Genomic DNA, 16,406 nt, shown 5'->3' with positions numbered 1-16,406 from the left:
TTGGTTCAGATAAAGCAGGCAGTAATAGTGTTGGATAATATTTCACAGGGTTGATCAATACTCTATGTTTTCACTGTGAGGATACACAGGTTCTCAGCCCTGCTCAAGTTTAGACAATATGGACTGCGTCCAAAATGGCACCCTATTTCTTATAGTGCACCATAGGGCTCTGGTCTAAAGTAGTGCACTATATAAGGAATAGGGTGTCATTTGGAATGTAGACAATATTGTTACGGCTCTTATCCAAATGGATCAGTTCCAGACGCTGGGAGTGTGGAGACCTGAAATTAGAAATTTGACTTCAGAGTATGTGACTACATAAGAGGAGCAGGACCAACAGAGTGCGTGTCTAACAGAGCAAAAGAGAAAGACAGAGCAAAATAGAAAGAGAGCGAGAGAGAGCGATAGATTGTGTGTGTGCGAGCGTATGTTAGGGATTGAGAGAAATTGAGCCTGCACTGCAGTGGCTGTGTGTGAGAGGATGATGCATTGGTTTAATTTGATGGCTCTCTATTTACAGACTCCCAGAGAAAACAGCAGCAACATTTCCAGAGACAAAGTGTTGTTGCGTCCCAAATGGCACCCTATTCCCTACATAGTCCACTACTTTTGACCTACGGGCCCTGGTCAAATGTAGTTCACTATATAGGGAATAGGGTGCCATTTGGGATGTACCCAGAGCATACCTGCACCAGCTCTGTTCCAACCACCATTGCTTTGTTCTTATAATTGAACACTTGATTGCAGTATCTACTAGCTCTCTCCCTATCTCTTCATCTCTCTCTCTCTCATTCCATCTCTCCCCATCTAGAGGCAACACCACAGTCGTCTGAGACAAATGAAAACCAGGTCTAATGGAAATAGAAGGACGATAAAATTACCTCCAGGTTCTGGTGAGGACACCATCCTCAGTATTTTACCAACTATACCGTTCCTCTCTTCCATTTCTCCCACTGGGATTCTAGAACCATCAGCAAAACACTGTCTACATCCCGAATGGCACCCTATTCCCTTTGTAGTGTAGTACTTTTGAACAGGACGCAGACTTACACTTCTATTAATTTAAAGAACACATTACCAGGAAGATGAACTAGAAACTAGAAAGATGGTCTGTTTCACAAATATGGATTATATTCTACACACACATCACCCAACAGATGTCTCAGCAGACAAGGTTCATCACCAAGATCTTTCAAAGAGTGATCTCTACTAGGACGGAGTAGCTGTGTTTTCTGCTGTGTCTAGTTGAACGACCCTGACTGAAGAGAAACAACATAGCTACATAGCTAGTCCACAAAACAGAACATGGCTACTAAGTCCAACAAACAGAACATGGCTACTAAGTCCAACAAACAGAACATGGCTACTAAGTCCAACAAATATCTTATACACTAGTACTGTTTGTCTCACTGTTTTGCAACACATACTAAAGCAACACAGGCCATGATGTTAGTAAGACAATCCAAAACAAGCAATCTATGACACAATATCTATTATTCATCAACGTCAGTAAAAGCAGAAAAACTAAACAGCCCGGAGTGTCCAAACCCTTCCCCAGATCAGAGTAGAAACACTGCAGAACGTTCCAGAGCTGTCTATATACAACTCTCCCTACCACAGACAAACACACTCAGTATCCTACTTCAGATATATATGTTCTGTTGCTCTGCTCAATATTTCATATAGGACTGGTCTGTAGCTCTGCTCAATATTTCATATAGGACTGGTCTGTAGCTCTGCTCAATATTTCATATAGGACTGGTCTGTAGCTCTGCTCAATATTTCATATAGGACTGGTCTGTAGCTCTGCTCAATATTTCATATAGGACTGGTCTGTAGCTCTGCTCAATATTTCATATAGGACTGGTCTGTAGCTCTGCTCAATATTTCATATAGGACTGGTCTGTAGCTCTGCTCAATATTTCATATAGGACTGGTCTGTAGCTCTGCTCAATATTTCATATAGGACTGGTCTGTAGCTCTGCTCAATATTTCATATAGGACTGGTCTGTAGCTCTGCTCAATATTTCATATAGGACTGGTCTGTAGCTCTGCTCAATATTTCATATAGGACTGGTCTGTAGCTCTGCTTAATATTTCATATAGGACTGGTCTGTAGCTCTGCTCAATATTTCATATAGGACTGGTCTGTAGCTCTGCTCAATATTTCATATAGGACTGGTCTGTAGCTCTGCTCAATATTTCATATAGGACTGGTCTGTAGCTCTGCTCAATATTTCATATAGGACTGGTCTGTAGCTCTGCTCAATATTTCATATAGGACTGGTCTGTAGCTCTGCTCAATATTTCATATAGGACTGGTCTGTAGCTCTGCTCAATATTTCATATAGGACTGGTCTGTAGCTCTGCTCAATATTTCATATAGGACTGGTCTGTAGCTCTGCTCAATATTTCATATAGGACTGGTCTGTAGCTCTGCTCAATATTTCATATAGGACTGGTCTGTAGCTCTGCTCAATATTTCATATAGGACTGGTCTGTAGCTCTGCTCAATATTTCATATAGGACTGGTCTGTAGCTCTGGCAAATGTATCCACCCTACTGCTGATTAATGGTCATGGTGTTTGTTGTTTTCTGGGCTTCATGAGAAACCATTAACCATGTGAACTCTGTTAATAAAGGCTAAGCTGCTGCATCAACTATTCATTACACAGTTAATACACATCTACTTCCTCTGTGGAATAAACTGCACTTCTCTCCTGTGGTTACGTCCAAATGGCCCCCTGTTCCTTACATAGTGCACTACTTTTGCCTGGAGCCCTAGAGGATGCTATTTAAGAGACAGACCTGGTTTATCAGCACTGTTCTAACCTGACCTGTAGGATATATACAGTACTGCTTCCAACCATATAGGCCTGTATCAGAACCCGGGCCTCTGAGCCTTCTGAATAGTTTCAGAGAGAAAAAACTGAGAGAGGAAGATGACATGACAGTTCAGGGTGACTTTGACTTCCAACACAGCAGACAGCCGCCTCATGGCAGCCTGTTACTACACAGAGAGGAGATGCCTGTCATCTCTGGACCTGTGGTGTGTGTGTGTGTGTTTACCCAGTCCTTTAGGTGTAATGGCACTGCTGGCCTCAGGGTTGCAGGCCCAGTAGTAGTACTTCAGACTGTGCATCAGCTGCAGCACTGTCCCAATACGACGGATGGTGGTGTAGATGGTTGCCTTGCCGATAAACTCTGCAGACAGGTACGTGTACAGTGAGAGCTGGACCTGAGGGGAGAGCACACGCGCACGCACGCACGCACGCACACACACACACACACACACACACACACACACACACACACACACACACACACACACACACACACACACACACACACACACACACACACACACACACACACACACACACACACACACACACACACACACACACACACACACACACAATTAACCTATACCCAGTGATTCTACATATAGCTGTCAGGTATAATCTTTATAACCTACTCCAGGCTGCTTAAGGTATAATATTAAGGCTGTGAACTGGTCATAATAAGTGAATGCTGTATTAAAGAGGTCCTAGCAGACCTGAGCCCATCATCCTCCCTGCAGGTGTAGAACAGAGAGAGAGAGACAGGCTGCTGTGGCTGACCCCACATTCCACTCTATTAGAACACACTATAACAGTCTCCTCTCATCACTCCCCTCTTATTTCCTCTCCACTCCTCTCTCTCCATCTCCGCTCTGCTCTGTTCAGTCTCATTAATACGGCCTCTGTAATTAGCAATTGACTGGACAATAATCCCACACAGTCCCTCTACATCTTTTATTCCATCTAACAGAGAGGAGATATCTAAAAGTGCTCTAATCTAGTGTGTTACCTCTGTCTGCCCCTCTCGCTCTATGTGCTCCATGTGAGAGAAGTGTATGAGGGAGGGGTCTGAGGTTGACTTCCAGAGACTCTCTCTACCTCAACTCCTGAGACATTTCCCCACAACCGTTATGTATTTATTCATAAGAGCCACCAGCGGCGGTGCCAGTGAGGAGAATGGGTTCTCCACACAACCCAGCTCCTCTGATCCGCCTCATCCACTACTTCACGGGTCATTATGTATTTTCAGTCTATAACATTTCAATACTTCTCAGGGTTGAGGAGCTGATGGTGACAGCAGGCAGTAAACCTCAGTCAGTGGTGAAGCCTTCAATTCGGAGGAGAAAATATCCACTAATATCAGGACCCTAAAATATGTTGTGTTACATAATGGATCATGGTAGAAGTGGGTAATGCTCTAAACAGTCTTCAGTGAGTCAGAACTCAGGTGGGTTACCATGGAGCTACCTGGACCCAGTAGAACCAGTTTGGGTGGGGCTCATCTTTATGGGGGACAAGGTCTACCTTGGCGGGGGGTGTTGGGGCAGGGCTTACCTTGGCAGGGGTGTGTATCCAGATGGCTGCGTTGAACAGTATGTGGTCACAGAGCTGTTTGAGGAGTGGCGCTCCGTGGGTTAACCCGTCCAGGTATTTAGCGAAGGACAGGAACTGCTCAAGGACCGCACGTGTGATGTGGACCCTGGAGCACTGGAGGCACAGGGACTGGTCAGACCACTGGATACTCAATCAATCAACCAGTCAATCAATGTCTCAATAACATATAACTGTAAGCCAACCATAGAGTTGGGATAGAGGGTTCATTTTCCACAAAGCCCGTTTTAGCATGGGCAGTGCCATTGAGGAGTTTCACTATTTTGAAGTAGTCAACTGGAATGTATAGACATTTCACCAAACAAGCAAAGTTTGAGAGCATTTGACTGAGCATCCAAATTCAGAGTCCTGCTGTCTTTCTGTCACATGTCTCCTGACCAGGTAGAGGTAGTCTCTCCTAATATTCTAGCTGTGGTATAAACAGATCTGAACCAGATGGCAGGATGGTGTGAGTGTGAGAGTGCTGGCAGCTGGAGGGAGAGGAGAGAAAGCGAGAGAGAGAGAGAGACAGAGAGACAGAGAGACAGAGAGACAGAGAGACAGAGAGAGAGAGAGAGAGAGAGACAGAGAGAGAGAGATAAACTGTTTCCACCGTCTGGCCCCTGTTACAACCACCTGTTCCTGGCCCTGAGCTCTGGGCTCTGCTGGACTCCGGTGGATAGATGTCAGGATGCTACAGGACAGTCTGTCTGCGTCCAAAAAGGCAGCATTTTCCTTAAAAAGTGAAGTGCACTACTTTAGACCAGGGCCCATAGGGCTCTGGTCAAAAGAAGTGGACTATGTCGGGAATAGGATGCCATTTAGGACACAGCCTGACAGCGGCTGGCTGGGGAAGCAGTGAGGCTACATACCCTTCAAAACAGAAAGTGGATTCTTCTTCCAAATCTCTTCCTCACCTCTGTGCCTCTCTGCTCTGTTCTTTGATCTGTGGTTTGATCCTATCCATCTGAGGGCTACTGCTCCATGTTTCAAACAGCATTAAAGAGTCTGTCTGACTGGTTGGCTGATGCCCTGTTGTGTCCCTGTCTGTTTCAGAACCATGGATCTATTTCTGGTCCTCCTCTGATATCCTTTGCCCAGAGTGAGGAGTAAAGAGGCTTTTGAACTAAAGAAAATATTGAGGGACATTGGTTGAAAGGAGAATATCTTTAAATAACTGTCATCAACTGTTGCCAGGCACACCATAGGAAGTAAGAACGGGTAAACTGAAATTGCACTCTACTACCTATGTAGTGCACTACCTTTTGACCAGAGCCCTATTAGGCCAACCCAAACCCTGTAGCTTTGTTCTAACATAGTGTACTATATGGGGAATAGCGTGCCATTTGAGGTACAACGTATGATGTATTGATTTAATTGATTTTGATTGATTTAATTGATTAGATTATTAAAAACCCATATACTGTAGCCACAACATCACAGCAAAGCAGTCAATACATAAAAAACAATGGAAGATGACAAAGAGTCTATGCCTTATCTCCAGCGTGTTATAGGGTTTAGGTTAGAGTTTCTACCTTCTCCAACAGAAACCCGATTACAAGGAATCCTTTCCCTCCCAGCATCTGTTCCTGCATAGCCACCGAGCTCTTCAACAGGTCAACCAGGAACACCAGGAGGGTGGCACTGCAACACACATAGGTTTATAAGGAAACAGACACATACATCAGGTGGTGTGCAAGTGTGCTGACATAAAAGGCTAAATGTGTCAAAATACAGATAAATTGCTCCTCCACTGTTAAATACCACCATTATGTCATACATTATGGTGGTCCTAAGGCTGTTTGTGTCTCACTAGTGTAGATGCTCCTCTACCTTCTTTAGGTAAACCCTGTTCCTCTAAGATCCTAACAGTCAGGTAGTAGAAAGGGAACATTTTATAAGGCAGCAGCAGAATTGGAGATAGACAGAGGAGGATATCTTCATCTTCTGAGGAAATCAGCTGGAGACTGTAGATCCTAACCCCCCAGCTCCCAGCCTCATCTCTTAGCCCCAGCCCCAGCTCCCAGCCTCATCTCCTAGCCTCAGCCATCTCCTCTAGCCCCAGCCTCATCTCCTAGCCCCAGCCCCAGCTCCCAGCCTCATCTCCTAGCCCCAGCCATCTCCTCTAGCCCCACCCTCATCTCCTAGCCCCAGCCCCAGCTCCCAGCCTCATCTCCTAGCCTCAGCCATCTCCTCTAGCCCCAGCCTCATCTCCTATCCCCAGCCCCAGCTCCCAGCCTCATCTCCTAGCCTCAGCCATCTCCTCTAGCCCCAGCCTCATCTCCTAGCCCCAGCCCCAGCTCCCAGCCTCATCTCCTAGCCCCAGCCATCTCCTCTAGCCCCAGCCTCATCTCCTAGCCTCAGCCATCTCCTCTAGCCCCAGCCTCATCTCCTAGCCCCAGCCCCAGCTCCCAGCCTCATCTCCTAGCCCCCACCTTCTTTTCTAGCCCCAGCCTTCTCTCCTAGTCCTAGCCACAGCTCCCAGCCTCATCTCCTAGCCTCAGCCATCTCCTCTAGCCCCAGCCTCATCTCCTAGCCCCAGCTCCCAGCCTCATCTCCTAGCCCCCACCTTCTTTTCTAGCCTCAGCCAGCTCCTCTAGCCCCAGCCTCATCTCCTAGCCCCAGCCCCAGCCATCTCCTCTAGCCCCAGCCTCATCTCCTAGCCCCAGCCTTCTATCCTAGCCCCAGCCTTCTATCCTAGCCCCAGCCTTTTATCCTAGCCCCAGGCCCAGCTCCCAGCCTCATCTCCTAGCCCCAGCCATCTCCTCTAACCCCAGCCTTCTCTCCTACATAGCCCCAGCCATCTCCTCTAGCCCCAGCATTCTCTCCTACATAGCCCCAGCCTTCTCTCCTACATAGCCCCAGCCTTCTCTCCTACATAACCCCAGCCTTCTCTCCTACATAACCCCAGCCTTCTCTCCTACATAACCCCAGCCTTCTCTCCTACATAGCCCCAGCCTTCTCTCCTACATAACCCCAGCCTTCTCTCCTAGCCCCAGCCTTCTCTCCTACATAGCCCCAGCCTTCTCTCCTAGCCCCAGCCTTCTCTCCTACATAGCCCCAGCCTTCTCTCCTACATAACCCCAGCCTTCTCTCCTACATAGCCCCAGCCTTCTCTCCTACATAGCCCCAGCCTTCTCTCCTACATAGCCCCAGCCTTCTCTCCTACATAACCCCAGCCTTCTCTCCTACATAGCCCCAGCCTTCTCTCCTACATAGCCCCAGCCTTCTCTCCTACATAGCCCCAGCCTTCTCTCCTACATAGCCCCAGCCTTCTCTCCTACATAGCCCCAGCCTTCTCTCCTACATAGCCCCAGCCTTCTCTCCTACATAGCCCCAGCCTTCTCTCCTACATAGCCCCACCCTTCTCTCCTAGCCCCAGCCTTCTCTCCTAGTCTCATCTCCTAGCCCCAGCCTCATCTCCTAGCCCCAGCCTCATCTCCTAGCCCCAGCTACAAACCTCATCTTCTAGCCCCAGCCCATCTGCTAGTCCTTTTATCAGCCTCTAATCCTAAAGACATGGTGTCCTCTGAGAAGAAGTGGAGGGGCTGTTTACTTCTGCATTGGGGTCAGTTACTGTCTTTGTAGTGAGTCTCTCAGTTAAAGCCTGTCCTGACAGAGTGACCGTGTCTTGGCAGTCTGACAGAGGCTCTCTATGACACTCGCTAATCCGCTTTCAGTTTGATATGTCTTGTTGTACAGTACGTGTTCTGGTTGATGTCTTTTCAGAGAGACTGGTCAGAATTGTATGATGGGCTGATCGCTTATCAGATGGGCAGCTTCCTGGAGTCCTGTCGTTACATTGACATCTATGAGTTTCATAACTAGATTAGAATCCGGGTATGATGCCCTTGTTGGGGGGTGAGTTTCAGTTTATCCAAGGATAAAAGGTCGGAGTCTCTTTAGGTTCATCGAGACCTTGTTTGCAAGCTCCATGTGTGTACAGACAGAATAACCTCTAAAATAAAAAGTAGAATCTAAAACACCCATGTAAAGATGTACGTCTATTTGTGGTAGACATTTACTCTGTTTAATTCTGTATCATGTACACTAGTTGCTTTGAGTGTTTGAGTGAATTCATTTGTGACTAATACATCTGATTTGAGTAAGTGCATTCCTCATTTATAGATTAACTGTTTAATTTAATTTACGTTCACAATTTAGTAGGACTATTGGTAAATCCTAAATTGTAGAGTTAATTACACAACCCAGAGTATATGTTTGGGTCCTAACTTAGCCTTAACGAAGGGATGCAAACTCAATTTATAGATGCTGAATTGTTGATGGTAAAGAATTAGCTCATAGTATCCGTAAAATCAGGAATTGCATAATGGTTACCTTAGACAGCCACATGTAATTATATTATTCTATGAGGTGATACGTTGACTCACTATCTTGCTATATCCTTCGGATATGCTTAACAGCCTATAGCATTTATATAAATTATTATGGAGTAAGATAAACTACACTGCTCAAAAAAATAAAGGGAACACTTAAACAACACAATGTAACTCCAAGTCAATCACACTTCTGTGAAATCAAAACTGTTCACTTAGGAAGCAACACTGATTGACAATAAATTCCACATGCTGTTGTGCAAATGGAATAGACAAAAAGTGGAAATTATAGGCAATTAGCAAGACACCCCCAATAAAGGAGTGGTTCTGCGGGTGGTGACCACAGACCACTTCTCAGTTCCTATGCTTCCTGGCTGATGTTTTGGTCACTTTTGAATGCTGGCGGTGCTTTCACTCTAGTGGTAGCATGAGACGGAGTCTACAACCCACACAAGTGGCTCAGGTAGTGCAGCTCATCCAGGATGGCACATCAATGCGAGCTGTGGCAAGAAGGTTTGCTGTGTCTGTCAGCGTAGTGTCCAGAGCATGGAGGCGCTACCAGGAGACAGGCCAGTACATCAGGAGACGTGGAGGAGGCCGTAGGAGGGCAACAACCCAGCAGCAGGACCGCTACCTCCGCCTTTGTGCAAGGAGGAGCACTGCCAGAGCCCTGCAAAATGACCTCCAGCAGGCCACAAATGTGCATGTGATTGACTTGGAGTTACTTTATTTTTTGAGCAGTGTACATCAGACACACTATATGTCCCTTGATTCATCCCCCAGAGTATACTAATTACACAAATCCTCTCTCAGATACCTTCTGAAAACACACATAATCTGTTACACTGCAGTACCTGCTGAAGATGCTGAGGACCAACATGAGTCATCAGTTAGTTTAGAGGTAGACTCACCGGAACAGGCAGCAGAACCACTACAGTTACTCAGTTCACTAGCTGGCATGGCTGGTATGGGTTGGAACACTACCCAGCAGGCTTAACTCAGGGCTGGGACTACACTACACAGCAGGCTTAGCCCCTGCCTGCACCAGAGAAAGGGCCCTAGGCAGAGCAGAGCCTGGCTCAGAGCTGCTGTGTGTGCATCTCCCCAGTGTGGTCTCTGTCACTGAGCTAAATCAGGATTATGGCAGAGCTCTGATTGGAGCAGGGCTCGGTGGGGGGCTCTGACAAGGACAACGCTGGACCTTCAGGACAAGGAAAAGCAGGGAAGAGTAAATTAGAACGTTGATTCTCAGCATTCTCATAGTAGAAGACTCAGACCCTCACTTGATGAAACTTCCTGTACTCACCAGATTGTAGTCCTCAGATAGGGAAAAGGGACCGGGGACAGGTGATAGAGAAAGGACAAATACTCACCAGATGGGAGTCCCCAGAGAGGAGAAAAGGAACAGGGGAAAGGGGACAGAGACAGGACAAAGGGACAGATACTTACCAGACGGTAGTCTCCAGCTGGGTCTCATGGTGCTGGTAGTTGTACTGGTCATTGGGTTGATGATAGTCCAGCTGGGAGAAGAGCGGGAACAGCACCTGGATTCCTCCTATAGAGTGGATAGCACTGTGGATGGAGTGGGTCACTATGGCCTTCACATCCTAGCAGGGAACAATACAGTGTTAGTTTACTATAACTTCATTATATGTGGATTAAAAGGACATGAGACGAGACTAACCTATTTTATAAGGACATGAGGCAAGACTAACATATTTTATAAGGACATGGGGTGAGACTAACCTATTTTATAAGGACATGGGGTGAGACTTACAGTTGCGGTCAAATATATTGGCACCCTTGCACGGTTCACTATTTCTTCTAAAATAAGTTGAAATTCAAAAACCTTTTGGGTAAAAATAGCCATTCAAAGTTTTTGGAAAGAGAAAACAGATCATTCTGCTCCATTGCACTGTATTGTATTGCATTGTAAAGTGCAAGGGTGCCAATATATTTGACGGCATCTGTACGTGTATTATAAGGACATGTAGTGAGACTAACCTGTAGCATAAGGGCGTGGGGTGAGTGGACGAAGATGGAGGCGTTCTCCTTGGGCGATGACTCCAGGCAGAGCTGGGCGTCTGTAGCCTTGGCATTGTAGGTGAAGGAGATGGAGCTGGCCAGCTTCCCATCATACAGGACCTGCTTATGGTGCTCCGCCAGGTGGATGTCACTCTCCGACTTAAACTTAAACGTACTCTACAGAGAGGGGAGGAATAGAGAGAGAGAGGAAGATCGGGAGAGAGGCAGAAAGATGAGGACAGACAGAGAGTGGGAGGAGAGAGAGAAGAGAGACGTGATAAGGTATGGTATCATGACAGCTCATTCCTCTACTAAACTCTCAGCAGCAGTAGTGTCTTATTCACATTTTAATGGAACATGATGCTGATCGATAAATTAGTCACTCAGTCTTAATGTAATCAATCCATTAAGGATGGCAGGTGAGAGAGGAGCTCAATTAATCAATCAACGCATCATCAATTGGAATGCTATTAATCAGGAAATCAGGAATGTCCTCTAAACGGAGGTGTGAATAATGAATGAACGGCCACAGACATAGAGGAGTGATGAGAGGCGAGATACATCCCTCTTCTAGCTACAGACATGTGATTCAGATGGGGAGAGATGAGACCTACACTGAAATAGTTCTGAATTCTAGAGCTTCCCTGAAACCATTCAAAGTAATGGAGCTCAGTTGTTCTGCCTCCCTGAGAAGATCAACTATACTGTCTAGCCTACGTCTCACTGTAGAGATACACCATAGGTGACTGTAGCACCATGCAGGGTCTATCAGCCTTCAACGTGCCACTCCCTCGTGGAGCCTCTCTGTCGTAAAGAGATGTAGATTGCTGAGATAACAAGCAGAGTAGACCGGGCTCAGTAGACCAGACACACAATGGGACTAGTATGATCCCAGGACCTCTAGTTAACAACCTCCTGGGACCTGGTAGAGTAGGTCTGCAGGCCTCTACAGCCAGCATCTCTCTGGCAGCTCCACTATTACATGCAGACAGCTCCTTAACAGATTCTACCCCCAAGCCACAAGACTGCTGAACAACTAAATCAAGGACTATTTACATTGACCCCCCCAGACTGTCCCGTATGCGGGTGTCTCCTAGACCCTGTTAGACTTCCCTGTCTGTGAGACTCTGCCAACTGACTGAGATTATAATGAGGCCTTTTCTAAACACCTCAGTCACTAACCAGCTATCGTTATCATCAATATGAATCACCATTCATTATAACCATTACCTCACAGAGACAATTACATGGAAAACAAGGTGCTAGACTAAGGCCAGAGACTGGATGAGACAGGCTATGAATAACTATGGTCCCAACCTACACTTGATTAACAACAGACACAGCTTTCAGGTTGGCCTGGGTGTGCTTAACAGTCCAAACCATAGTTTCAGGGGCAGCCAGAGAACAGAACACAGTACATGCAGGGTATACAGTGTTAGGGCACATGCAAGCATAGCCATTTGGATAGAGATAACAAGGAATCAGTGAACAGGGAATTGTAGCAAGCAGCATTGTTTTCACAGATTGGTAGGTGTAGCAGGCTGTGTGCATGTACCATTAAAGTTAATCCTATCCTAACCTATCAGTAACCTAATTCAGGCAGTCCAGTACGTACCTTATAGCCCGCTCCCAGCTGATGAATGGCAAATATCTGAGCTGGGTTGAGAGCCTCAGAGAACACATAGATGGCCCCCAGCTGACCACAGAACACCCTGTTAGCGTCAGCTGTCTCCGACGAACCCAGGAAGCACTTATCATAACTCTGTAGAGGGAGAGGAGAGGGTCAGTACACGGGCACACAGAGCAGGGGATTTATCATAGCTCTGTAGCGGGAGAAGACAGAGAGAGGGCTTATCATAACTCTGTACAATGAGACGAAGACAGATATATATATATAACGGTCAAATATAAACCACAATATGATCTCGCTCTCACACACAGAGACACACACGCGCACGCGCGCGCACACGCACACACACACACACACACACACACACACACACGCACACGCACACGCACACACACGGCAGCATTTTGCAGCGATATGCCATCCCATCTGGTTTGTGCTTAGTGGGACTAGAATTTGTTTTTCAACAGGACAATGACTGGTACTGTATCTGTCTCTGGGAAATGGTTAGGGCCATTATATGGACACTGAGTCAGAGACGAGAGGATTGGGCCATGTCCTTTAACACATCCAGCAGACTCGGACAGGGGAAGCATCATCCAAACTTCAAACACAGCTGAGTAGCAGAGCAATTAACAGACCCCCAAAAAATGACAGCTTTAGAATGGGCAAATAGGATAATTATGAGAGTGCATGATTCACAGGGCCTCTAATAGATTGTCACTCAGAGAGGAGGGAAGGCTGACAGACACTTAGGTCTGCATCCTAAATGGCACTCTATTCCCTATTTATTGCACTACCTTTCACCAGAGCTGTGTGTGTGTGTGTGTGTGTGTCTGTCCTTGTAAACCTATACCTGTAACCCCTGCCTTGTAGAAGTGTGTTAGAATAATATACACCACGCACACCCCATCCCTCCCTAACTGTGTAGATAGCAGCCTTTGTGGTCCTCCCTTCCTGTCTCTTCTTCTACCATCTTCCTCTCTTCAAACATCTCCCTGAAATGGTTATGCAAATAGGAGCTTTGAAAATGCAGCTCAGTGGGGAAGTGGGGAAGAAAACAGAATGAAACAGGTAATTGCTCCACTTGTCCAATCATTTTTTTTCTCACAACTGTTCAAAATGTGCCTGTGTGCCTTACTGAACACGACCTTGCAGAGGGCTCACTACAGGAAGGAACAGTGACAGGAGAGTCAGTCAATCAGTCAATCAATCAATCAAGCATCAATCAACCAGCAATGAGGCTCATTCTCACATCGTTGGTGTTGACGTGCCAGGCCATGTCGCCATAGGAGACCAGCTGACCGTTGACATAGCAACGGATCTCACTGTTCCTCCAGCGGTTGTAGATATGGACGATGCTGATCATGTACCACTGAAACACAGAGGAGAGTGAGTGAGTGAGTGAGTGAGTGAGTGAGTGAGTGAGTGAGTGAGTGAGTGAGTGAGGATGCACTAGAAACTACAACCCATTCAATCCCACTGTATGAACAGGGTTTTAAACACTACCTATAGTGTTTGCATTGCAGTCACCCAGATCATCTAGAGACCAAATAGGATCATGTGATTCAGTAGCTCTGATCTCATACATATTGCAGATACAATAGCATTAATACACAGGCCTACTGCATAGCATAGATAACACAGTATTACAAACCATACAGTTACCCATACATTCTGCATGGTATAGACAACACAGTATTCCAGACCATACAGTTACCCATACATTCTGCATGGTATAGACAACACAGTATTACAAACCATACAGTTACCCATACATTCTGCATGGTATAGACAACACAGTATTACAAACCATACAGTTACCCATACATTCTGCATGGTATAGACAACACAGTATTACAAACCATACAGTTACCCATACATTCTGCATGGTATAGACAACACAGTATTACAAACCATACAGTTACCCATACATTCTGCATGGTATAGACAACACAGTATTCCAGACCATACAGTTACCCATACATTCTGCATGGTATAGACAACACAGTATTCCAGACCATACAGTTACCCAAACATTCTGCATGGTATAGACAACACAGTATTCCAGACCATACAGTTACCCATACATTCTGCATGGTATAGACAACACAGTATTCCAGACCATACGTGTTTCTCTGATACATACAAAAATCTAACCTGTACACGTATCATCTCAATGTAAGGCTTTAAATGAAGCAGTTACAGCTGCAACCCTCACTATGTTGATCTACTGCAGACCAACAGGATTTAAACACATCATTAACATGACTATGGCAGAGTGGATCAGATTACACTAGTTGACAATTAAGAGGCAATACCCCCTTTAAGATCACTTTTAATCACCAGGAGAGCAGATCATTGATTTGAGGATATCTTTAGATCAAAGTCTCTACTTTAATGATCACTGATGACTTCACTACTAGAAACGTTGACCTTGTGCAGAGAGGAGAGGACGAGAGGGGGAACATAATGCCGTACATACTGTAGTAGTGCACTATGTATAGAATAAGGTGTCATGTCAGAAACACCATGGTTACTGACAGCTATTTAACCGAAGGCTGTAATTGTCTGACAGAAGCCTTGAGCCTTGAACCAGCCTGTTATCTCTACTGGGACAGAGACAGGTAGGGTGTCAGACATCCCAAGATACATTACACTCCCTCATCTCATCTCACTGTACGCCCAGCTGCTCCTGTGAGGAGGTCCCTGCGGGAGTGTTAAACAGAACAGGTAATGATGTTCTCTCTCTCTGGTCTGAGGAGAGTCAGATCAGATATTTTTTTGCTCTGCGGTGGGTTTTTTGCACAAGACCTGCTGAACCATGACCACCACCCCTACATGTAAATGAACAGTGACAGGAAATGAGCATTAAATCTGTGTGCTACTTCAGAGGCTACATCGGTGTGAATGCGCAAATCTGATATGGGTCACATTGAGTGTGGACAGTCAGAAAAAAAGATTGGATACAGAAAGAAAATCTGATTTGGGTAGGGTGGCTGTGTAAACACAGCCTAAAACGCTTGATACATATGACCACAGAGATCATTAAGGGATGTTCCTGATCGTACCCACATGGCAACAAGCTGGTGGTCAGGCCTCATTCATAACATACTGACCAGATCAATACAGTCCTATAGAGCAGCACCTCAACACACCATCACTCACATATGGGACCTGCGCACTGCTACATAAGCACTCTACTGATCATCAGCTATGTGACCTGTAGACTGGTATAAGCACACTGACCATTGCTCATTGATCACTAGCAGGGTAACAGATGAAACCTGGTCACCCTTGTAGTTTCCACTTGCATGGCTGAACTGCTAGCTTTTCGGTGGCACAAGGGGCTAAGAACGTTTCAGGAGGGCAGTCACGTCTGTTTGCAAGGCAGAGGTCTCTGGTTCTGGTATCGGTTTCAGATGGTACAATTAAGCAAGCACAGTGACATCCATCAAAGCAGGAGGCTGAAGAAATATGGCTTGTCACCTAAAACCCTCAAGAACTTTTACAGATGCACAATTTAGAGCATCCTGTCGGGCTGTATAACCGCCTGGAACGGCAACTGCACCGCCCACAACCGCAGGGCTCTCCAGAGGGTGGTACGGTCTGCCCAACGCATCACTGGGGGCAAACTACCTGCCCTCCAAGATGCCTACAGCATCCAATGTCTCAGGAAGGTCAAAAAGATAATCAAGGACAACAACCACCCGAGCCACTGCCTGTTTACCCCGCTATCATCCAGAAGGCGAGGTCAGTACAGGTGCATCAAAGCTGGGACCAAGAGACTGAAAAACACCTTCTATCTCTTCCATCACTGACACAGAGAGGCTGCTGCCTACATACAGACTTTAAATCATTGGCCACTAACAAATGGATCACTAGTCACTTTATTAATGCCACTTTAATAATGATGTTTACATAACTTGCATTACTCATCTCATGTATATACTGTATTCTATAACATCTATTGCATCTTGCATA

At 46.0% G+C, this 16,406-nt stretch overlaps 1 protein-coding gene across 4 annotated transcripts in view; it reads right to left on the bottom strand.

Moving 5' to 3' along the window:
• Nucleotides 1-16,406, bottom strand: part of LOC139548896 (neurobeachin-like) — a 354,477-nt gene that overhangs the window by 269,385 nt on the left and 68,686 nt on the right. For all 4 annotated transcript variants that reach the window (XM_071358831.1, XM_071358832.1, XM_071358833.1 and 1 more), the window contains exons 7-13: nt 13,678-13,797; nt 12,411-12,557; nt 10,775-10,972; nt 10,220-10,377; nt 5,969-6,077; nt 4,398-4,550; nt 3,070-3,238 (exon numbers count right to left, since the gene is read on the bottom strand). In XM_071358831.1, coding sequence (XP_071214932.1) covers nt 3,070-3,238; nt 4,398-4,550; nt 5,969-6,077; nt 10,220-10,377; nt 10,775-10,972; nt 12,411-12,557; nt 13,678-13,797 — 1,054 coding nt within the window. The remainder of the gene's footprint in view (nt 1-3,069; nt 3,239-4,397; nt 4,551-5,968; nt 6,078-10,219; nt 10,378-10,774; nt 10,973-12,410; nt 12,558-13,677; nt 13,798-16,406) is intronic.

The sequence above is a fragment of the Salvelinus alpinus genome, chromosome 22 (genome assembly GCF_045679555.1).
Source record: "Salvelinus alpinus chromosome 22, SLU_Salpinus.1, whole genome shotgun sequence".
Classification (NCBI taxonomy): domain Eukaryota; kingdom Metazoa; phylum Chordata; class Actinopteri; order Salmoniformes; family Salmonidae; genus Salvelinus; species Salvelinus alpinus.
Note: the sequence above shows the minus strand (reverse complement) of the source record. Positions and strands in the feature narration are given on the sequence as shown.